The 24355-nt window shown below is 34.5% G+C and overlaps 1 protein-coding gene and 1 non-coding gene across 3 annotated transcripts in view; one reads left to right on the forward strand and one right to left on the reverse strand.

Moving 5' to 3' along the window:
• PPA2 (inorganic pyrophosphatase 2) overlaps window positions 1-24355 on the forward strand; it is an 88097-nt gene that overhangs the window by 52295 nt on the left and 11447 nt on the right. For both annotated transcript variants that reach the window (XM_019416411.2, XM_019416401.2), the window contains 3 exons: window positions 7608-7735; window positions 10573-10658; window positions 18045-18114. In XM_019416411.2, the coding sequence (XP_019271956.1) occupies window positions 7608-7735; window positions 10573-10658; window positions 18045-18114 (284 nt within the window). The remainder of the gene's footprint in view (window positions 1-7607; window positions 7736-10572; window positions 10659-18044; window positions 18115-24355) is intronic.
• LOC128776784 (U6 spliceosomal RNA) lies at window positions 6526-6629 on the reverse strand. The gene has a single exon (XR_008421957.1). It is a non-coding gene; the product is annotated as a U6 spliceosomal RNA (small nuclear RNA).

Raw genomic sequence — 24355 nt, forward strand, 5'->3', positions numbered from 1 at the left:
AACACAATAGAAGTGAAAACGCTTTATGAGAACTAGAAAGAAAGGTAAATGCATTTGTCATAAAAAATTAATTACAGGGGCGCCTGGGTGGCTCAGTCGGTTGAGCGTCCGACTTCAGCTCAGGTCACGATCTCGCGGTCCGTGAGTTCGAGCCCCGCGTCGGGCTCTGGCCTGATGGCTCGGAGCCTGCTTCCGATTCTGTGTCTCCCTCTCTCTCTGCCCCTCCCCCGTTCATGCTTTGTCTCTCTTTGTCTCAAAAATAAATAAACGTTAGAAAAAAATTAAAAATAAATAAAAAAGAAATAAAAAAAAGAAATTAATTACAAATGCATTTGAGGCCCCATCTTTACCATAAGAATAGATGTGTTTATAGAAAACTGTTAGGATTAAGTATGTATGTGTATGTGTGTGCATGTATATCCACATCCCTTTCATGTTATTTTTAGTGCATTTTATATTGTGTATATCTGTGCCTGGCTGCATTGATTTCTCAGTAGAGTCATACACATTAAACATAAAATAACTGTCAGTATTAGTTTAAGAATGTTCAGTAATTTTCTAAATTATTAATTCATGTTTATTTATTTATTTTTGAGAGATGAAAGCATGTAAGGACCTAGGTTTGCCTGTGAATATAACTTTGTCTACATTCCATGGAAAAGGTTTTAGGGGAGTGGAGGGATGACAATTAATATTTCTTAAGAATGATCCCTTATTTTTATTAAATGATTTTTAATATATTGCTTTATTTAATCCTTACAACAGCTTAGATTTTCTACATTTTATGGAAGAAAATATACAAAATAATGTCCTTTCCCAAGGTGATGCAGTATATGAATTCCAAAACTGGAATTTGAACTTAGTGCTGATTCCAAATGGGATGTTTTTCCTAATTTACCTAATTTCTTCTTATAAATTTTGAGTGTTCTTATTTTCATTGTTCTCTGAATATTCTTAGAGTTTTTATTTTCTTTTGGACCAAAAAGTTTTTTGTTAAATAAATAACAAAAGAGTATATTTTTCTTTTTTTTTTCAATATTCTATTTTTAATTATACAAAAAGTTGAAGGGACTGGGTATGGTTCTTTCTTGGAAGGCAAGAGAGTTATTTAAAATGTTTTATTGTTAATCTGTAGATTTATTGTATTTGCTTACCAAGTGTGTTGTCATAATTTTCTCATGCTTAAAATTTCTTGATATTTTGTTTGTTTTTAATTCACAATCATTTTTTAGGCCCATTAGTGCTTTAATGTATCTCTAGATTAAAAAGATCTCATACCTTAGGTATTTCTTTTTCATTCTTGATGGGCGGTATGTATAAAATGAACCTTACCAGTTTGAGTTTTCACCTCTTTTTTATCATTTATTTCTGAAGTCTGGGTAAAATAGAAGTGACTAGAATCTCCCCCTGCTGTAAGAGTGTATCTTTAATTAAAAAAGAACAGGAGAAACTTTAATTCACAAACCACTTTCTTTTTCTTTTTTGCTTAATAGATCACAATTTGTGACATTCTTTTAGGTTTTAAAAACAAATGAATTGGTTTATATGGAGAAGAAACCTAATTACATGGAAGGTATACCACTGTCTCCGATGAAGGAAAAGCTAAGTCACAAAGATTGCTTTTACAAAATGTAAAGTGTTATTATGATCCTCTAATGTTTACAGAGATGGAATGATAGGCTTTGACTAAGATATTTTTAGATTAATTTCTTTGCTTTTGTAAATTCCTAAATCAAAATTAGTCAAGGAAAACTAAATTAAACTGGAGAGTACTAGATTTGGAGAAGCCAAATTGAACTTTAAAATTTGTCATTATATTTTATCATTATTCTCTGTTTTTCCTTAAAGCTAATATTTAATAAAGAAATTATAAATTTTCTGGTGAATTTATATAGAACTATGATTGTTTATAAATTTTATATCTCCAGTTTTAACATAAAAATTCTCTTAAGGAAACTCGATTTAATCTTTTCTAATTAAATTTTCAAGTTTGGAAACCACTTTGTTATAAAGTAAATAATGGCTGTACACTATTAGTCGGCCATTTGACACCTTTTTATGAAACTTAAAAAAAAAATTACAGTGATAAATATTTAGGTGACTGCTTAATTGATTGTACTATAATTTAAATTGTTACTTAATATTGCCAGCTATTCCTTTTTCATTCTTTGATACTTTAAATTTTATATAGGTCTGATCTTTACTGGGTTTTGTTTTTAACTTTTTTCTTTGGTAATTCCTTTTAGTTCTGCTTTCTAAAAATATCCAAAATTGACCATTTGTCACTACCTCCATACAGCTACCATTTATCTTGGCCCTCATTGTATTTCATCTACAAAGACTGGATTTCCTGACTCCACTTCTTCCTTTATGATCTTTTCCCTACACAGCAGAAAGAGCAATCTTCCTAATCTGTACTGTTTGGTCCAGAACCCTCTAATGGCTTCTTATCTCAAAGTAAAAGGATGGCCCTTAGAGTCCCTTGTGACTGGCCTGTGGCTGCTTGCTTCTCTAATCTCATCTCCTAACATTCTTTCTTCACTCTGCTCTAAACACAGGGCTTTCTTACTGTCTTCCTTAACCATTTTAAGCACAATCATACCTCAGATTATTGGCACTTCCTATCTTCTTCCCAGGACTTCTCCTCTTCTAAATATTTGAATGAGTTGCTCCCACACTTCATCCCAGAATTTACTAAAACTTGGGGTGCCTGGGTGGCTCAATCGGTTAAGCATCCTTCTCTTGATTTGCGCTCAGGTCATGATCTCACAGTTGTGAGATCGAGCCCTGCATTGGGCTCCACAATGAGCATGGAGCCTGGTTGGGGTTTTCTCTCCCTCTCTCTCTGCCTCTGTCCCTGCTTGTGTTCTCTCTCTCTCTCTCTCTCAAAATAAGTAAACAAACATTAAAAAAATAACAATTTACTAAAGTTTTATCAGAGGCTGTCCCTGACCTTTCATATCTAAAATCCTCTTTCCTCACTATGCAGAGCAATCTACATGCATAACTGTAGATTTGTATGGTTTTTTTTCCTCATCTTTAACTATTTTTTTTTACTCAGGCCTAATTTGACAGCAGATATGTTTAGCAAACTGTTTTATTGAATTCTTTCAAAACATTGAAGTCAGTTTTACAGAAATAATTTTTTTATACTGGTAAAATCATTGCCTTATATAATATTTTATAAATCTCATAATTACAACCACCGATACGGTTGGCATAAGTGCTTTGGGAATAAACATACCTGATTCATGATAAAGCTAAAACTTAACTGGTAGAAGCAAAGTGTGGACTTCTTTCCAGAGTTTTCTGCCAGACTCAACATACAGACCACTATGGACAGCAGTTAAAATATTTTACGGAAGTGGAAAGTCTTTGTTAATCATTCAGGGAGTTGATACGGTAGATCTGTTTTTTAAAAGAGCTTGATTTGTAGTTAAAAACAAACTGAAATAAATTAATTGACTATATAATAGAACTCTTTTAGATTATTCTGATGTTATTGTTGGGTTAGTTCATCTTGAAAATACACTGTGGGGCACCTGGGTGGCTCTGTTGGTTAAGTGTTTGACTCTTCTTGGTTTTGACTTAACGTCATGAACTCAGGTTCCTGACTTCAGGCCTGGTGTAGGGCTTCTCGCTATCAGGGATTCTTGCTCTCTGCCCCTCCCCCACTCACGTGCACCTGCGTGCATGTGCTCTCTCGCTCAAATAAATAAATATTAAAAGAAAATGCACTGTATAACTATAGTAGAAACTTCCATAAGAAGTTAATTCCAAGAATGGGTATAAATCATTACTAGAGAATTCCTTTTCTTAATATATATTCTAAAAAATATATATCTAATGAAAATGGAATCTGGAAATGGAGAATAGTAATGGTTATACAATATTGTGGATGTACTTAATGCCACTGAATTGTACATTAAACGGCAAGTTTTACCTTATGTATATTTTACCACAATAAAGGAAAACTAAAGGAGCACCTGGGTGGCTCAGTCAGTTGAGCCTCCGACTTTGGCTCAGGTCATGATCTCACGGTTTGTGGGTTGGAGACCTGCATAGGGCTCTGTGCAACAGCTCAGAGCCTGGAGCTTGCTTCCAATTCTGTGTCTCCATGTCTCTCTGTCCTTCCCTCCCCCCTCCCTGCCGTCTCTCTCTCAAAAATAAATAAACATTAAAAAAATTAAAAAAAAAGAAAACTAAAAAATACATCTACACTTTCATTCATTCATTCATTCATTTATTTACTTATTTAATACATTTCAAATTTTTATTTAGAGTCTAGTTAACATATATGGTAAAATTGGTTTCAGGAATTGAATTTAGTGATTCATCACTTGCATATAACACGAAGTACTCATCACAAGTGTCCCCCTTAATATCCATCACCCAGGGGTGCCTGGGTGGCTCAGTCGGTTAGGCTTCCGACTTCTGCTCAGGTCATGATCTCGTGGTTTGTGCGTTCGAGCCCCGCATCGGGCTCTTTGCTGACAGCTTGGAGCCTGGAGCCTGCTTCAGATTCTGTGTCTCCCTCTCTCTCTGACCCTCTTCTGTTTGCACTTTATCTCTCAAAAATGAATAAATGTTAAAAAATTTAAAAAAAAATATCCATCACCCATTTAGCCCATCTCCCACTCATCTCCCCTCCAACAACCCTCAGTTTGTTTTCTGTTGTTAAGTTTCTCAGGGTTTGCTTCCTTTTCTTTTAATATAAATAAAACCAGTGACAATATAGCTGTACAGTATAGAAGAAAAGAATTCATGGAAGACTTATATTTATAATATTAATTCTACCATGAATGTGTTGGATAAATTTTGGGAAATCTTGTACATTTTCTTAGTTGTAGTTTTCTTATGTTTAATATGAATATACTTACTCTTCTCAGTTTTATAAAAAACAACTGAGTTTTTTATAGACTGTAAATCAGTTTCTAGATTATAGGTGTAATTTTTCATATTTTCAGAAGAGTAATTGAATTGACTATTGGTATTGATATAAGATTTTTGGCTTGAGGTATTTGCTGTTGATAGATTTTCTGAATGTTGCTCATTTTGATTTGTGTGTGTGTGTGTGTGTGTGTGTGAGAGAGAGAGAGAGAGAGAGAGAGAGAGAGAGAGAGAATACAGCTTTTATTCCAGGTTCTAATTGAGAATAGAAACATTTCGCTTATGTCTGCAGAGTTTTATTGGGCGTTATTAAATTGTTGGGGTTTTTGTTATTGGTGTCTTTACCAAGTTCGCTTCATAATATCTGAAGAGAAAGCCACCTAAGCCAAGATAGATACTGGCTTCTCCTTAAGCTTTTCCTTTAAAGTCACTGAGTTAAAAACATTTACCTTAAAAAAAAAAAAAAACAAAAAAGTCTATGCATTGGGACAGAGAATGGCAGATTTGGTAAGGTACAATGATAAAGTCATAAATCAAATTTAAGTAATAGAAAATGATTTATTTTGGACATTGATTAAATTACATTTCTGGTTATTCACCTTCAGTGAACTAAAAGATTTCCTTTCCCTTTAAGAAGACAATGCATTGGAAGAACTCAGTAGTAGTAGTTAATTTAGGAGAGATTTTGCAAAAATATAGAATGTAGGAAAATGATCAATAGAAAGCTCACTTTAGAAAGAAGCACTTTTAATTAGATAAGTAGAAAGTCAGAATTTAAAGAGGAATCAATGTGCATTAGGTGAAATAAGTATTGAGTGTTCTATTTTGGGCATGACAAAGAACTCTATGACTCAGGATACAATGTATACTACTAAAAATATCTTAATCTTTAGACTTCGTTATCCTAAACATCTTACACCACTTAATAAATATGTATTTACTGTGATTAATAGAGCAGGTGTGCCCTGTGTTCAGTTTCAAGTGATTATTTGTTCCCTTAGTTACAATATTTCTGCTGTTTGTCGCAGAATTACCCTAGATAGATGTGTGGCCCATTGACGTGTTATAAAATTTTAAATTTGAATGCCTTAGGCAATATACGCAGTCTTTTGTTTGCCATGGTTTCTGCCATTTTTACATGCCTTACCACACTTACTTCACTTAAGCAAAACATCTGGCTTCTGGAGGCATATGTAACTCTTACCAAACCTTTTCAGAACAGGCAAAAGGCAGGCGTCCTGTCTACCTCATGCCTGCAAAATGCTTACTTTTCCCTATCATGCCTAGTGGTTGGGGATTCCCACAAGGTTGGATGAGCTAGTCTGAAACCAAGTGATCTTTAAATTATCCGAATGCATGGTGTCATCTTCTACTTTTAGTTATACCTTTCTAATTTCTCGAGTGCTACCATGTCATTTTATATTGTTTCCCGTAAGTCACAGTCTGGTGGTGAGTAAAGACTTCTTTCATTTAGTTATTTCCCATATTTTTTGAATTGGTATTTATTGGAACGGATACATTTCTTGGAGACCTCTTTTGGGGAGGAGTCTGTTATTAATATGGTACTGTTTCCAGTTATATTTAAATGAATATACTAAATATGCTCAGAATGTGATGGTTAAGTTTGTTTGTTTTTTAAATATAGAATGCTTCACGAATTTGTGTCACATCCTTGTGCAGGGCCCATGTTAATCTTTTCTTATCATTCCAATTTTTAAGCTGTTTTCAGTAGAACTAAAAATAAATTCTGAAAATCATTATAGAAAATGAATGTAAAAACTGAACCATCTAGATATCACTTTGTTTAAAATTGCCCTGTTTGCATTCTCTTTCATATTCTACTTTATTTTTCATCAGACTTTTCACCACTTACCTTTGTATATTCTTTATTTGTTGTCTGTTTCTTCCTATTGTATAAACTGTGAGAGAAAGGGCTTATTTCTGTTTACTGTTATATTTCACTGCTTAGAACAATGCCTGACACATAATGGGAAACTTACTGGAGCATCTGGGGGCTCAGTTGGTTAAGGGTCTGCCTCTTTATTTTGGCTCAGGTTATGATCTCACTTTTGTGAGACTGAGCCCCACGTTGGGCTCCACTCTAAGTGTGGAACCTACTGAAGATTCTCTCCTCCCTCTGCCCTTCTCCCCCGCTTGCGCTCTCTCAAAAAAACAAAACAAAACTCAGTATTTGGTGTGTGTGTGTGTGTGTGTGTGTGTGTGTGTGTGTGTGAAACCCTTCTCATGTGACTTTAGTATGTTTTCTTCTGGGGACTGCCCTCTCTTTATCTTCCGTATTCCTTTAGCTTAATATTTCTAAAACACAGATCCTGATGTAACTTACCTTACTCTAAACTCTCCATTGCTCACAGAATGACGTCAATCCTTAAGTATATCTCACTTAATCTCACTTCATTGCTATTTGTTGTCTGTTTCCTTTAATTGGAATCTCTGAGCTCCTTGAGGAAAATAACTTTGTTGTCTTCATCTGCTTATACCCTGTACCTAACATAGCATCTGGAGGTCTTAAGAAATGTTTGTAGAATGAAGGAGTAGTGTTTTACATATGAAAGAAACCCTCAAGTCCAGAGGCGGTTTGATACATGATGATTATACTGCTAGCTAGCAACAAAGGTGGACTCCCTCAGTCCAGTGCTCTACCACTAATAGGAATGAATTTCAGTTTTTAACAAAGTATTTTGTTTCTTCACTTGCAGATATTGATGATGTTAAGAAGTACAAACCAGGTTACTTGGAAGCTACGCTTAATTGGCTCAGATTTTATAAGGTGCCAGAAGGAAAACCAGAAAACCAGTTTGCTTTTAATGGAGAATTCAGAAACAAGGTGAAGATGATAATCTTTATTTTAAAATATGCCTTGTGATACTTGTACAATACTTCTTTCACCTTTGGGGGTTTCTTATGTGAATATTTGTATATAACATGATAATGCTTTATACTGACTCGAATACTTAAGGACATTATTTTGTCAAATTTATTTTAAAGGATTTTTTTCAGGAGGTCTCTAAGTGAAGCAGTAAGTCTTGATAAATATCTGGATTCATCTCTTTATCTGTTGATATCTCCTTCATCTCAGAAAATGAAGGGTTTCCCTGATCAGTCTCAGTCTGCATATTACGTATGACAAAACCACCTTCCATTTACTATTGTGGAGAGGAGAAAGTTAACTTACCATTAATGTAAATCCCAAGAGGCTTCTCTTCTAAGTGTTCATTCTACCATGACTGACTTAAGCTGTTTAACAGTTAAGAAAGCACTTAAATTATCCTACTGTAATAGAATTTTTCTGTTGGAATACCACAAAGTTACCATGAAGTGTCTCTCATGTGATACAAATGGAGAAAATAGGCTAAGGATGTTAAGTCTAAGGCATGGAATATATTTTTTTTAAAGTTTTTACCACCATTGGGGCACCTGGGTGGCTCAGTCGGTTGAGCATCCGACTTCAGCTCCAGTCATGATCTCACACTCCGTGAGTTTGAGCCCCACGTCGGGCTTTGTGCTGACAGCTCAGAGCCTGGAGCCTGCTTCAGATTCTGTGACTCTCCCTCTCTCTGCCCCTCCGCTGCTCATGCTCTGTCTCATGAGCATAAATAAATAAAATAAATAAAGAACATTAAAAAAAATTTAAAAAAAATAAAGTTTTTACCACCATATAAATTACACACAGTACACACCAACAGTTAAGTGGATACTAATAAGTAAAACATGTTTTGTAAGTAAGGTAAGCCATGTTAATGGAAACTTACAAATTATAATAAATATCTTGTTATATAAGAATTTATTGCTTAACCTAGTATTTTTTAAAAGGCACGTCGAAAGAACCCTTAACATCTTGAGGGCTTTGTCTAAGACTTATTAAATGTAGATATAAAACTATTATTTTCAATTAAATACTCTTAAAAATAAATATTTAAGATTTATAAGATAAATTAATTTTTGTCTTTTTCCTCTAAAAATATGTTATAATATGTTAAAATTTGTTTGAACTTTTTATGGCTCCTTATTGCCTCAGAGTATGGTTTGGGTGGTTTTTATTTTGTTTGTTTTTGTTTTTTTGCCTGATTTTGATAAATGTTAATTCTTTTCTGAATGAAGACTAGATTATTTATAAACCTGGTTTCAGAAAATAATCATTTTTAGGCATTGCTTTTTACCACTTCTGTTTAAAATGTAGTGCCTAACTCAGGAAAATTAAGTTGCATCTCCTTAACATGTTTGAAAAGGTGACTCCTGTGCTATCTAGATTTTTCCTGCTGACTCCTTTAAGCAAGTGCTGGAAAAGTGATTCTAAATAATCATAATTACTCAAATGATTTGGTTAAAAATCTTTTCCTTGTGTTATCCTGACAACAAATTGGCTTTTTTGTACCATATGTTAAAGGGGACTCCCCATATCACCTCATTTAGCCATTCTCCTTCATGTCACATGACAATAGACCTGAGAAAACTTTTTTTTTCTTTTTCAGAAGATTTCTCATTATTATTACATCTTGGTTCCAAAGATTCTTTAATTTCTTCATTTCTTACTGTAATATGTTTAGTTGTAATTGAAGGAGAAAATAGCTAGTAAAATTAGTTAATATCTAAGGACTCTCCTTAAGAAAAAATAGCAAGGAGAAAAAAATCAAAAGAATTTGCTGCTTTGGAATAACAGAACAAGTGTTCCTTTAGATGGTCTTGCTAGATAGATATCTAGCAAGAGGTGTGTGTGTTTCATTGGTTTTGCATTTTCGGACACCATTTAAGTTTATACTAAGAAAAAAATAATTGAAAATGTTAAGGAGGTTTACCACCTCTAGACAGTGGATGTTCTTTAGAACATGTTTATGCAGTTAGACTATAGTTTTGATGATGATGAAGTTAATAGGTGTATGGTTACCTTATAAGCAAGGGACTAGACTAAGCACTTTGCATACAACTTATTTATCCTTTCAATAGCTAGGCCTTTTGGATTAGGTGTGGCATCTTGACTTTGTAGGCCATATGGTCTTTGTCACAAGTTCTTAACCTCTGCCATTGTGGTGCTAAGGCAGTCTTAAACCACACACAGATGAATAATTGTGTTCAATAAAACTTCATTTACAGGGGCGCCTGGGTGGCTCAGTCGGTTAAGCTTCCGACTTCAGCTCAGGTCATGATCTTGCTGTTCGTGAGTTCGAGTCCCATGTCAGGCTCTGTGTAGACAGCTCAGAACCTGGAGCCTGCTTTGGATTCTGTGTCTTCCTCTCTTTCTGCCCCTCCCCGCACTCGCTCACTCGCGCATGCTCTCTCTCTCTCTCTTTCTCTCTTTCTCCCTCCCTCCTTCCCTCCCTCCTTCTCTGTCTCAGAAGTAAAGTAAACATTAAAAAAAAAAAAAAAACACCTTCATTTATAAAAATGGTGTTTTCGTGAGCTAAATTTGGCCCATAGGCCCTAGTTTGCCAACCCTAAATTACAATATCTCTATTACCTTCCATTTATAAATGAAGAAGTTAAGACTTAGTGAAATTAAGTAACTTGCTCAAAAGTCACACAGCTGGTGAATAAGGATGCCAGTATTTATATTCAGGTTTGCTTGACTCCAGAGCTCACGTTCTTAGAAATTAGCTGTCATAGTGATAATAGTTCCATGTTAGTATGGTGATGTGATCTTTATATCTGTTTTTGGTTTGGAATTAGGCCTTTGCTCTTGAAGTTATTAAATCTACTCATGAATGTTGGAAAGCATTGCTTATGAAGAAGTGTGATGGAGGGGCTATAAATTGGTAAGGATTTGTCTTTTCTATGTAATGTTATCTTATTATTAATTGATACTAAACATCCATATAATGCTATTCAATTTGATTTTTTTAAAAAGAGAATTACAATTTTTTTTCATTTAAAGAATACTCATGAAACACCAATATGGAAAGCATTACCAAGTGCTGGGTGGACACCATGAAACTGGGAATTGACATGGCCCCTTTTCCCAAAAGATTTATAGTTTAGTGGGGGATATTGTTGAGTAAACAGGCATTTAATTATAATACATTGTGATATGTGCAAAGAGGGAATAAATAGCAATTTTTCAATGTGCAGACATGGTTGTTTATGTGTAAACACCACATCATTTCTTGATGAAATAGTACAAAGCCTTTTTATCCATCATGATCTGGGTCACTAGCTGATTGATTACAGGGAATCAAACAACAGTAACAGATGTAACTCAAACATTTTATTTTAAAACATTTAAATGTGTACTCACTCATCTTTGGATATAGGGCGAAGACCTTTTCTATGTAAGTTCCATATAGATTATATATATAATCTAGTGTAATATAGAATAGAAAACCAAGATAAGATCCTCTAATTCTTAAACTCCTTACAGTTAAAAACCTTCATAGGTTTTTAAGGTTCTTTTTTCTAACCTTTTTACAGTTTTCTTACCCACATCTACTTTGACACCAAGTTATTATAGTGAGTCACCTTTATTGAGGCTTTTTAGCCTTACTAGTTTTTAGGGCCTGCATAGTATTCATAGAATCAGTTCTCTTTCCACATCCTCTTTTTCAGTAAGCATAATTACTGCTTAAATTATGAAATAGTAATAAAGACAGCTCTTATAAACAGGTTTAGAAACAAAAACAACTGACTTTTGGCAAGCCTAACTACAGAAAGCAAACACACGTGTCATTCTGTAGAGTACCCAACTCCACTGTCCCCTTCTCCAAATCAGGAGAAATTGGGAAGCCATTCACTCAACAAACACTGATTTGAAGATCTGCGACCAGGGAGTGTGCTGGTTCCAGGACTATTACTGTGACTACAATAAATAGAGTCTCTGCCCTTTCGGAGCATGAAGTCTGGGAATCAAGAGAGACATTAAAGAAATCATTAGAATACAGTAATCACATGGAGTAAAGAATTAGTCTCAAGATATATTTTATCTATGTCATCAAGAGACTCATCTTGCCTATGACACAAATGCTTAGGCATTAACCTTCAGGTTGTGTTTCTTTGTAAGCTCGAGTAACATTGTCAACTCCTTGATTTTCTCCTTTCTTTCTTCTTAACCACTTAGGCAGACCACTCCTTTTTTTTTAGCAGAGTCTTAAAATCAAGTGATTATTTCTGATTTAAGTAGTACAATTTATTAACAAAACTGGGTATAAGTGAATGTCTTCTAGTCGTGACTATCCTAGTAATTAGTAGACTGAGCTATTCTTTATGATATTCTAAGTCAGACATTCATGTGGTGAGCTCCTGTAAAAAGGGTCTCTCACTGTCCGAAGAAGTATTTGCTCACTGTTTGCTTTCATCTTCTTCCTCATGGTACTTTTGGAAAAGTTTTTGCAGTCCTTTAAGGGCCTGTGTGTTTTCCAGGTTCCTCAGCTACACAGGTAGAGATTACCTCTGGTTAGTTTTTCTGTAGCTTGATGTCATTCCTTCTGTGCTGAGACTAATTACCTTTTCTCTGAGGGTAATTTTATTTCTACTCTCTGGAGTCATTTTGCTGTAGCCTCCTAGGTGATGATAAGGATTACGTTAACAACAGGAGTTGACATTTATTGAACTTTGTACTATTTTGCAAGTTCGAAGTGTTTAGTATGTGTTACCTAATACAAGGATCCTGTAAGATGTGTATCATTATCTCCATTTTATACATGATGAGATTGAAACCACGTAGAGATTAAGTGATCTAAGGTCACGCTGAGTGGGAGAGCCATCATTTAAGCCAGATACCAGGCTTAATGTTCTTGCCAGCTATATTCTACTTCTGTCTTTTCAGAGAATACAACAAAATAAATCTTCTTTTAGCTTAAAAATTTTCAGGGTGTACATTTCTGGGTATAAATTTTATTCATGTAGGTAATTTAAAGTTAAAATCTTCAAATTTTAATTTATTTTGGCCATTTTTTTTTCTTATTTTTATCACCACTTGATTGTAAAAATGTATTCATAGTAGCTTTTATGTCCTGTCTTAATGAGTTGCTTCTTCCTCTTAATTCCTTAAAATGTACACTGTTACTGATTAGCAAGCTCCCCCTGTCTTTTTCAGCCTATTTTCCCTACTCAGTTGAGTGTAGGCCCACATTTTGTTATCCCAGCATTTCTGTCACTATATAGTGCGTAATAATTAACTAGGAAAACTTGGAAAATTCAGATGCATTCATCTCCTTTAAACCTAGTAAATTAGGGTCTCTGATGAGTAGTGTCTAAGAATCTGAATGTTTTAAATCTCCCTACCTAGGTGCTTCTGATAAGCCTCTCTGCTTAAAAAGCATAAAGTCTCAACTTCTCATAGAAGAGCAAACAAGGCCTAGTCTAGGATTTGGTCCCTGCTCTCTGTCTGGCCTCATTTTCTATCACTTCTTGCCTCTTACTTTCATGTTCCAACAACTTAGAACCACTTGTCACTCCACAGACACCATGCTCTGGTTGACCTCTAGGCCATTCCTCATGCTGTTACCTTTGCCATGATTATCTTCTCATTTCTTGAACTAGCTAACTTCCTCATCTTTTTAAGATTTAGTTTTGACTTCACTTTCTCTGGGAAGCTTTCCCTCGTAGCCAAGCTGCCATTATACTGTGCATTCCTTGCTTCCCTGTGTCCTTTTGTTATTACGCTTACCAGTTCTTAACTGCGTGGTTTATTAATTTGTCTCCTCCTCTAGCACGTAGCTTCCTCAAAAGCACATGAAGAAGGATACCTTATTCATCTTTCTATTCCTAATGCCTGACATGTGCTAGCCACTCAGTGAATACGTCTTGGAGCAAATTGTTGACTAATATTTTAAAACCAACAGATGTTTGTTGTTTTCAAATCTAGTGCTACTCTTCTGCTTCCAAGATCCCTGCATTTATTAAATTCTATAATTGATACTCTGAGTAATCCTCTTCTTCACAAGAGGTTTGGTTGTTATTTTGGGGTTTTTTTTCCCATTGCTTAATATTTACTCTGAAAGCTACACATTCTTTTAACACAGAGAAGTTCATTATTTCTGCTCTCCCCTAAAGTCACTTTCCAGTGTGTTGCAGGAGAAATAAAGGTTTTTGCCATTTGAGTTTTACTCTTCAGCCCCTCTTGCTCTTTCTTCAGCCGTGGCTTATTTACCTTATTTTTAAGAAATCAGAAATGTACTATTCATTTTGCCAGTTTATTTTTTTTCATTAACCATTATCTATTCTGACCCATCTAAATTTTTCAAATTTTGACTGATTCTCAGATGCTCTTCTAGAGCATCTGGGTTTTTTAAATTTAGTTTTTAATTTAATAATTAATTCAGTTTCACTTACTTGATTCAGTTACTTGTCATTTATTTACTCAGTTGTTTTATATTGCAACTCCTTTCTTGTTTAATAAAATCTTTGTGGTACTGTCAGAATTATATTTGAAAGATACAAATGTGATTGTCATTTTTTGCTCAAAAACTTCTCGTGGCTCCCTTTGATCATAGAATCCAATCCTACTCTTCTATGTATTAATATGTCTAGACCTACTTTTCCAGCCTCATGTTCTGTTTCCTCCCGTCTCCTGTTTTTCCTCCATGAATGCCTGCTCATTCTTCAAGGAGCAGGTTAGATGCTACCTCTACAAAGAGTTGTTATTTGTTTTGGGCAAGATTACCTGTACCCTCACATCACTGCTGTACACACCTCTGTGTAGCACCTGAAGTGTGTTATTATCTTTTTATGCTGTAAATTGAGTTTGTATCATGGCACTTAGTGTCAGGACTTGCCACTGGTGATTTAAACATGCTTACTGAATGAATGAATATATATATGTATATATATTTATATATGAATGAATGAATATGAATATATATATAATTTATATAAATATATATTATATATATATAATTTATATAAATATATATTATATATATAATTTATATAAATATATATTATATATATAATTTATATAAATATATATTATATTTAAGTATATAAAAATAATATATAAATATATATTATTTATAAATATGTATTTATATATATATAAATAACATATAAACCTATATTATATATATATATATATAATATTTATATAGATTTGTTCTTCCAAATTGTTTAGGTCTTAAAATTGTTTCATTTTACTTTTCTAGAGGAAGGTGTACCTGATCTATATATGGGTAGCTATATATATAGTTTTGTATATAGATTTACTTCAATGTCAGTTTTCTTCTATAGACTCTGGAGGTTGTGGTTCAAAATCATTGTCATTCTTATCTCTTTAAATTAAATTTTCTCTTTTTTTTCTTGACTACTTTGCTTGAAAATGAAAGGCCTTGACAGATCTGTATCCTGGACACTGTCTTTGGGGATTCTCATGAGTGTGTGCCTTTGTCTGCCTTGAAGAAAATCATTTTCTCTTTACTAAAAAGTTCCATATCTCTGGCCTTGTAAATTTCATCTTTATATGTCTTCTTATTATGTGCAGGTAATTTTCTGTTTCTGTATCTTTTTATGTAATCAGTTATTTTGCGCGATTACGTATCAGTACACCTTTTTATTATTTTTAAATGCAGTTTGATTTGTCATCCACAGCATTTTTGGTATTGCTGATCTTTTCTTCTAATATCATGTCCGCTTGTTTTGGTCAGCAAGATTGCATATAGGCTATACAATTTGTGTAAATTTACAACAAAATACTTAGTATCTTACTGTAAAAAGGAAAGCAGCACATTTTTCTCAGTCATTATTTTAAATCTCATTTGTAATAGATACCTCTAGCTTAGTCATCCTTCAAGTGGTTACACTGCTTCTCTTGCAGGCCACATTCATAGTTTTAAGGCTAAAAAGAACCCTTAATATTCTAACCTCCACGGGAGCTTTTTGGTTCAATACTGTATCCCCAGCATCTAGAAATGTCCCTAACACATAGTATAAAAAAAATTCTTTGAATCAATCAATAAATATGAATCAGTGTTAACTCTTTTTATATAGGGGCCAATTTAGAGGAAATAAAAATAAAAATGTTTCTTGATAACATGCCTTCAAACATTCAAAGTATTTTAAATCCTGGGGGACATCTATTACAACCCAGATTATATACTTTTTTAACTAAGAGAATGTCGGTGAGGAAGTTGGCACTATTTTTAGCTAACCAAATGCTACTCTAAGAGCCTGTTGGAGAAATAGTAACAAGAGGGTTTATGGTCTCTCATCTTTATCTTGTCTCGTACGAATCTCTCAAGTCTGTTTGTATACCTTCCATTTCATTATTGAACAGTCATACTAATCATTTGCCCAAGGCGAAAATGGCAGAGCCTCTTGGCTTTCCTCAGCTCCGTTGGTTACTTGTCAAGATACTGTATGAGAGATATTTAGAAAGTTATTCAAAATTTTAAAAACTTACAGAGTTGGCTTTAATATTGTCTGTTTTTGCCGTTTCTGTTGATGATTTGCTTTGTTGAGTGGAGGGTTACTTTATTTATTTTTGTATTTTTCTAGATTCAGTTTTATTTAAATCCAAGTCAGTTAACATACAGTGTAGTCATGATTTCAGCAGTAGACTTTAGTGACTCATCACTTACAACACTCAGTGCTCATCCCAGCAAGTGCTCTCCTTAATGCCCATGACCCATCTAGCCCTTCCCTCCACTCAATACCCCTCCAGCAGCCTTCAGTTTGTTCTCTTTATTTAAGAGTTAGAGGGTTTCTTTAGAAGTAGGTTATCAAATTTAACATAAAATACCAGACACCCAGTTAAATCTAAATTTCAGAGCAATACATCTTTTTAATATAAATGTCTCATGCAATATTTGAGACATACTAAAAAATAGTTTGATGTTATCTGAAATTCAAATTTAATTGGGGATTCTGTATTTTTTCTGGCAGCCCTATTTAGAGAAGTCTCCCCTGTTCTGTTACCATCATTTTTCAGAATTTCCAAAGGTACGTTTTACTTTGGCTTAGTTCTAACGTTAAAAACATCGTATATAGCATGTTTAGAATACACCATGCTTCCTTCAGAGGACTAGCACTTAAGGCTTCACAGTGTCTAATTTTTTGCCTTGTTCTTTTAAATTTAGTTTTGACATTCTTTAGGGAAATATCTGACTTATAACACCTTCCCTTTTTCATTTTTTAGCTTACTTAAATATGGGCTGTGGAGAACAGAATAAAAAATAGCCTTAAAGATAATGCAAACTTGTATCAAATTTTATTCATGCCAAGAATGAAAATAAATCCCACATTTTGAGTCTGGATAGAAAAGAGAACAACCACTTACCTGTAATTGCTATGTACCCAATGTCTGATTACAGACATTATATAAATAAATAACTAGGCAGATCTTTTTATCATATATATCCCAATGTATTTTTCACAAAGCCATTATAAAAATGTATCCGATAATATATATCTCTTAGGTCCACTTGGGGAACAAGTGTGTGTATGTGTTTCCTCTTCTTTAGGGATCTGCTAATTACTTTTTCCTTTGGCTTTAACTCCCTTCTCTACTGCTTCTTTCTATATCCATTTTAATCTGATTTCTTTGATGAAATTTTAAAAAATCAGTCTTAATATGTTTGAGAGGAATGATGCCTTTGCTTTCATCTAGGAAGTAGGAAATACACAATGGGCAGCATGCTTGTGGAGATAGCATGCATTCCCTGTTGTGTGGGAAGGCTTTGATTTCATAGAGCCTTTCCTTGTCTTATGCCCCGCTGACCTTCCCTCCCTGTACGAAAACCAAGTTTTCATATCATGTGCTTTCCTGTCATGACTCTTAGCTTAGCCTTCCTCACCTGTCTGAGAAAGAGATTCCATAGCATCGTTCAGTAGCCAGTAACAGTGTTTATCACCTCAAAGGAAAATTCTTCCTTATAGTCATCATTTCATGGGTCAAGTTTCTTTTCCTCACAAAAGGTGAAGTGTAGTTGTGATGTATATAGTCTTTTATATTCAAGGAGATTATTTAGATCTGTGTACTATTTAAACGAAAAACATATTCTGGAATGTGCGGTGCTGGGAGCACTATATTTATAACTCTGCCTGAAAGAATGTACAAACATCTCAGTTTATATTCATTCAGGTCCTTTATCACTGGCTGGAAATAAATAACTGGAGTTACACAGCCAGTGTGGGATATTTGCAGTTGGTTTTCTTGTTTGGTAATTGCTCATTTTTTATCCTGATTGATAATAACATTGTCTTTTCCTCACCAGCACAAACGTGCAGATATGCGACAGCCCTTTCCATTGTACTCAAGAGGAAGCGAGATCAATAGTTGAACTGGTAAGGGGCAAAGCATCCTTTAATCTTACAAATGTCATGGGGAAGTCTAGCAGAAGTTCTGAAAACTCTAGCAATGAAGTGTATCAAGTCTTTTGGGAAATATAAAATTAAAAAATAACATTAGAATCCATCTTTTTTAATCCAGGGAATTTAAATAAAAAACCTGAAAATCTTTCAGCTTAGTTTTTAAATTGTTTTCTAAAGTACATTAACCACTTAACCAATTTACAATGATGCTACTCTTCTTAATATCACCAATTTATTGCTTATATGTATTTGCTCTCCTTGTACCATTCTGTTCCCTTGAGTTACCCACCATCTAGTGTCTAAATTGCAACTGGCTGTGGGTACAGGTGCATTTTGTCTCAAGAAAGATGAAACAAGACTGTTTTTCCTTTATTTCCATTTAGTTAGGCCGTCTTACAAGCTTTCCTTCTAGCTAAGGTGATATCTTGGATTTTTACATGTCTGTCTCATTGATAAGGCTGCCTGGAGGCAACTGAATTTATTAGGAAAATAACGGCTTGATTTAGAGACCACTAAATAAGAAAATTCATATTCAGATAATTAAGTAATATTGCTGTATAAAGTGTGTTCAGGAGTGGTTTATAAACTAAGCTTTTCTTTTTGTAATCTTAAACTACTTATGAGCTAGAAACTAGAGAATTTAGATCTTTACTTCAGGAACATCAAAAAACGTTTATCTACTGTGGTTGCTTTGAATTTTTTTCCCCACTAATTCATCAGCTATTTAATTAGTACCTGCTATGTGCAGTGAGATCCTAGGCACTGGGGATTCAGCATTAAAGAAAAGATGTGAAAATGTCTGCCCTTGTGTAGCTAATATTCTAGTTGAGGAAATGGATAATAGATAAATGCACAAGTAAAATACTTGTGTATTGATCCTGAACAATGATCCTGAACAGTATGGGAGTATTGGGAGTGCTGACCCCCCTGCATACTTGAGAATTCATGTATAACTTTTGACTCCCCAAAAAGTTAGCTACTAAGAGCCTACTTTTGACCAGAAGCCTTACTGATAACATGATTAGTCTGTTAACACGTTTTGTATGTTATATGAATTGTATACCGTATTCTTAGAATAAAGTAAGCCAGAGAAAAGAAAATATTACTAAGAAAATCATAATGAAAATACATATGCATTTACAGTATTGTACTGAATTTATTGAAAAAAAAATCTATGTGTAAGTGGACTTGCGCAGTTCAAACTCCTAATTGTTCAAGGATCAACTGTAGTGTGTCTGAATGTAGTAAATGCTATTATGAAATGAGCAGGTCAGAGGGGATGAAGTTCCAGGAGCAGATTGGAGTTGGAGTTATTAAAAAGAGACAGGGACAGCCTCACTAGGAGAAGCCAGACATGAGTCAAGATTTGTAGAAGGTAAGAGAATGTGCCGAGTTACCATCCGATGGAAGAGCATCACAGTCCATAGGCCCAAAGGTCATGAGACAAGAGGATGCCTGATATGTTTAAGAACTACTCAAGGAACCACAGTGACTAGTGGAATAGAGTGAGTTCAGGGGAGATAGGAGGTGAGATCAGAAATGTTTACTTCTGGGGGTGAAAGTGGTGGTAAATTATTATGAAAGACCTTGTAAAATAGTCTGTAAAGAGTATCTTAAGAAATTTGTTTCTTATTCTGAATCACATACGGAACCACTAGCTAGTTTTAAGCAGAGGGATAATAGGATCTGACTTAGATTTTGACAAGATCACTTGGGCTGCATGGGTGAGAATAGACTGGAGTGAGGGAAGGGAAGATGAGGGAAGCCATTGTAGTAATGCAGGACACAATATCAATTTATTTTCTCCAAGTTTTCAATTTTGTATATAAGCAGATTGCATTCTGAACTTAGTTCTCATCAGTATACTTCTTTAATGAGAAAAATAAAGGAAAACAAGAAACTTTTTATCTTTGTCCATGGAGTCTCCCTCACTCATCTCAGATTTTAGGGCACCTGGGTGGCTCAGTCGGAAGCATCTGACTTGATTTGGGCTCAGGTCTTGACCAACTGAGGTCAATTAGGAGCCTGCTTGGGATTCTGTCTCTCCCTTGCTCTTTGCCTCTGTCCTGCTCACACTCAAGTGCACACTCTCTCTCAAAATAAATAAATGAACATTAAAACAAAGTCAATTGCATTTTAGTTTGGGATTTATAAATAATAGATATAACAGATTCTTATCTTAAAATTAGCTGCAAGATTAAAGTTTCTATCTTACATCCTGTTTTTTAATTGTTTCCTATATTAGTAGGAAAACAATCCTTTTGGGAAAAAAAATCGGAGGATATGGATGTGATCTAGATAGGTGTGAGGAACAAGATTAGAATTCAGAAACATTAACATCCAGCTTTAATTACATGGTCTGGTAAATTTGTTGTGCTTCATAATAATGAAGAAAGAGAGTGCTATACTGATTTTTCACTGAGATCACCACAGTAGACAATCAAAATGCAAGAAATCAGTCTCTCTTCACTACCTCTAATGGAGCGTATCATATATGGGATTTCACCATTAAAAACATGGAAGTCAGGGGGCGCCTGGGTGGCTCAGTTGGTTGAGTGTCCAACTTCGGCTCAGGTCATGATCTCGCGGTCTATGAGTTCAGGCCCCGCATCGGGCTCTGTGCTGACAGCTCAGAGCCTGGATCCTGCTTCGGATTCTGTGTCTTCATTTCTCTCTGCCCCTCCCCCGCTCATGCTCTGTCTCTCTCTCTCTCTCTCTCTCTCTGTCAAAAATAAGTAAACATTAAAAAATTTTTTTTTTAAATGTGGAAGTCAAAGAATTGCTCTATTAGCAGCATCTAGTGATTCAGGAGATTAGATAGTACTTTCTTGTGAAGATTTTATTAATTTGTAATAATGAAATTCTTTGTAGTCAAAGCATTTTGACTTGGCATTTCATCTCTTCAGAACCACACTGAGATGTTTGAATCATAATTATTACGGTATATATTCCAAGATCTCTCTATTTTGCTATATACTGAACATTGCACTGATGTCAAACCAAGTTTTTCTTTGGTTGCTCAAAAAAATTAAGATGTTCAAGTTACCCATCAAACTTCATCATATCCTGACCACAGCAGTCCTGGAATTGTGTGGAATCAAATTGTAACTCCAGAGTTTATTGGTGGGCTCAGAATGAATGAACTCATTCTAACAAGTTTAATCAACAAGATCTATGTTGATAGAATATTCAGGATCAGTTGATTAGGTGATATTTTAGGATAAATTAACTGCTTTGGTGAATGGATAGTTTTAAAATACAAAAAAGAAAAAAAATGGATTAAAGTTTTGAGTGATTAACAGAACTGTTGCAGGAAGTATATACTTGTGAATATGTATTGAGCACAATTTAATGTAGTAGCGTTGAGACCGAAAAAGGAAAAAAAAAAAAAAATGACCATTAAGTAGTCACTTGACAATATGTACAGATCAGTTAGAAAAAATATTGTCATTATTACCAAGAAAAAATAAAAGCCAACAACCTGATGAGTATTATGTGGAAGCATTTGAAAAACAACTTGGAAAATATCTACAGCAGTCGTTTGCCATGCTTAGGGCAGAGATCTTAAGGGTAGTGGCTCTGAGGAAGATGAGAATAGAAACGATCGGAAGAATTATGGGATGTTGTTTATGAATATAGATGTTTGAATGTATTACAATCATGAAAGGCCAAGCTGTGTCAGAATGAGGATGTTGTGCAGATCTCATTGCACTGGGGATCTTCAGAGGCAGAGAGCACTGCCCTCTTACTGGGTGTCCAGGCCACAACGTGGGTCTCTGACAACAGGACTAACGTCCTGTCACAGTTCAACCACAAGACCATCCAGTTGTGTGTTTTGGAATATTGTGTCAAGCGTTTTTTAACATTTATGTGACTTTACAGCCAAAAAATATGGGATTCCTTCCCAATTCTTTTTTTTTTTTTTTTTTTCAACGTTTTTTATTTATTTTTGGGACAGAGAGAGACAGCATGAACGGGGGAGGGGCAGAGAGAGAGGGAGACACAGAATCGGAAACAGGCTCCAGGCTCCGAGCCATCAGCCCAGAGCCTGACGCGGGGCTCGAACTCACGGACTGCGAGATCGTGACCTGGCTGAAGTCGGACGCTTAACCGACTGCGCCACCCAGGCGCCCCAGATTCCTTCCCAATTCTTGAGGACCATGTGACTAGCAATTGGGGCTTCGTTTCGTTTCCAGGAGCAAAGTGCAGAACATTTATAGGGAACAGATGTGTGTTTGTATATGTATATGCATACATGATGTAATTTGTCTTTCATATCTAATATTAGTTGCTATTAATGACAGCTTATTTGACTACTGGGATTTAAGATACTGTTTTTAGGATCCTTTATGTAAATATTTTTTGAAAATATGTTGAGAAGATTGAAACAAAGTTTACAAGCTTAACCTAACAGACATATGTTATTACTCAGTCCATATATATAGTACATGTGGACACTTTTAAAAATTGAGTATTAGCCCACAAAGCAAGTTGCAAAAAATGACAACATTCTCTGTCTACAGTAAAGTTACCAATCAGCTATGAAAATATTAAAAGAAAAGAAATCCAAATCCATATGTTTGGAAACTAAAACCACTTCTGAATAAGTCATGCCTCAAAGAAATGAATTATAAGAAATTATAAAATACTTAAAGTTGAATGACAAATGGGTCAGTATATGTCAAAGCTTGTGCAATGCAGCAAAAATAGTTTTTGAGATCAGTAAAATGATATAGCAGAAATGAAGAAAATTGAGAGACTAAACATTGAACTCAATAGTTACTCTGTTCTTTTTCTTATCTTTTAATATTATAAGAAAGGAAATTACAGAGTAGAGCAAATATTTAATGAAAGAAAACAGATAATGGCAAGGATCAGTTAAAAGCCGGGTTTCTTTCTTTAAGAATAATAATATAGGGGCACCTGGGTGGCTCAGTTGGTTGAGCATCTGACTTTGGCTCATGTCATGATTTCATGGTTCATGAGTTCAAGCCCCACATTGGCTCACTGCTGTTGGCGAGGAGCCTGCTTCAGATCCTCTGCCCCCCCACCTCAGCCCCTCCCTTGCTTGCACTCTCTCAAAAATAAACATTTTTAAAAGAATAATAATATAAACAAAACTATTATAGGAAGAATAATGAAAGAGAAGCACAAATAAATATATCAAGAATTACAGACAGAATTATGGACATAGGAGATATTTAAATAATCAGATGGGAATACTATCAGATGCTTTTGGCAATACCTTTCTAAACAGATGAATTGACAGTTTTGTTGAAGATATAAATTATCGATATTAAATCAAGATTCAATGGAAAAGTGCAAATAGAAAGGTATATGTAACGAGTTAAAAACTAGAAAACGAATATACTTATAACAGTTATAAAGAATAGTTAATTATGAAAATGGCAATTTCTCCCATATTAGTTAATGAAGTCAGTTTATTTTCAATCAGAATCCTAATTGGGTTTTTAATTGAATTTGACAGGATGATACTGAAATTTATATGGAATAATAAAGGGCCAGCAATAACGTGGAAGGGATTGATAAATTTAAATGAAGTTAAAAAAAAAAAAACCCTGTAAACAGTTATAAGAGACCATAAAATAAGTTAAAACATAAGCCATTGATTGGGAGAAGATCTTTGCATATAAATGACAAAAGATTTAACAACTTGTTCAGATCAACAAGAAAAAGATAACCTAGTCAGATAAAAATGGGCAAACAATATTAATGGACAGGTCACAAAAGAGGATTCTTAAATGGCCAGTAAACCTGTAAAAATTTGCTGTATCTCACCAATAATCAATGAGATGACGCTAAGACACATACAATTTCATGGTTATCAGGTTTGCAAACGTTTAGAAGTCTTATTTTCCAAGTGTTTTTAAGCAAGTGAGGAAAGGAGACCTCTCATACTTGTTGATATGTTTGATGGGAATATAAATTGGTACAGCCACTTTGAAGAGCAATTAAGTCATTGTAAGTGAAGTTGAAGATACTTATAATCCACCATCAGAAATTACCCTTCTGTGTACACATTCTTTAGAGACACTAATATGATCAGATGTGGGAAAATTGGAAACTGAATAAATGTCTATGGATAAAAGCTGGGTAAATAAACTATAGTTTATTTCTGTGGTGCAATACCATGCCATAGGTGAAATAGGTAAATTAGAACCATGTGACTACATGGATAAAACCTAAAAGTGCG

The sequence above is a fragment of the Panthera pardus genome, unplaced genomic scaffold, assembly GCF_024362965.1.
Source record: "Panthera pardus isolate Hobbes unplaced genomic scaffold, ASM2436296v1 HiC_scaffold_13, whole genome shotgun sequence".
Taxonomy (NCBI): Eukaryota; Metazoa; Chordata; class Mammalia; order Carnivora; family Felidae; genus Panthera; species Panthera pardus.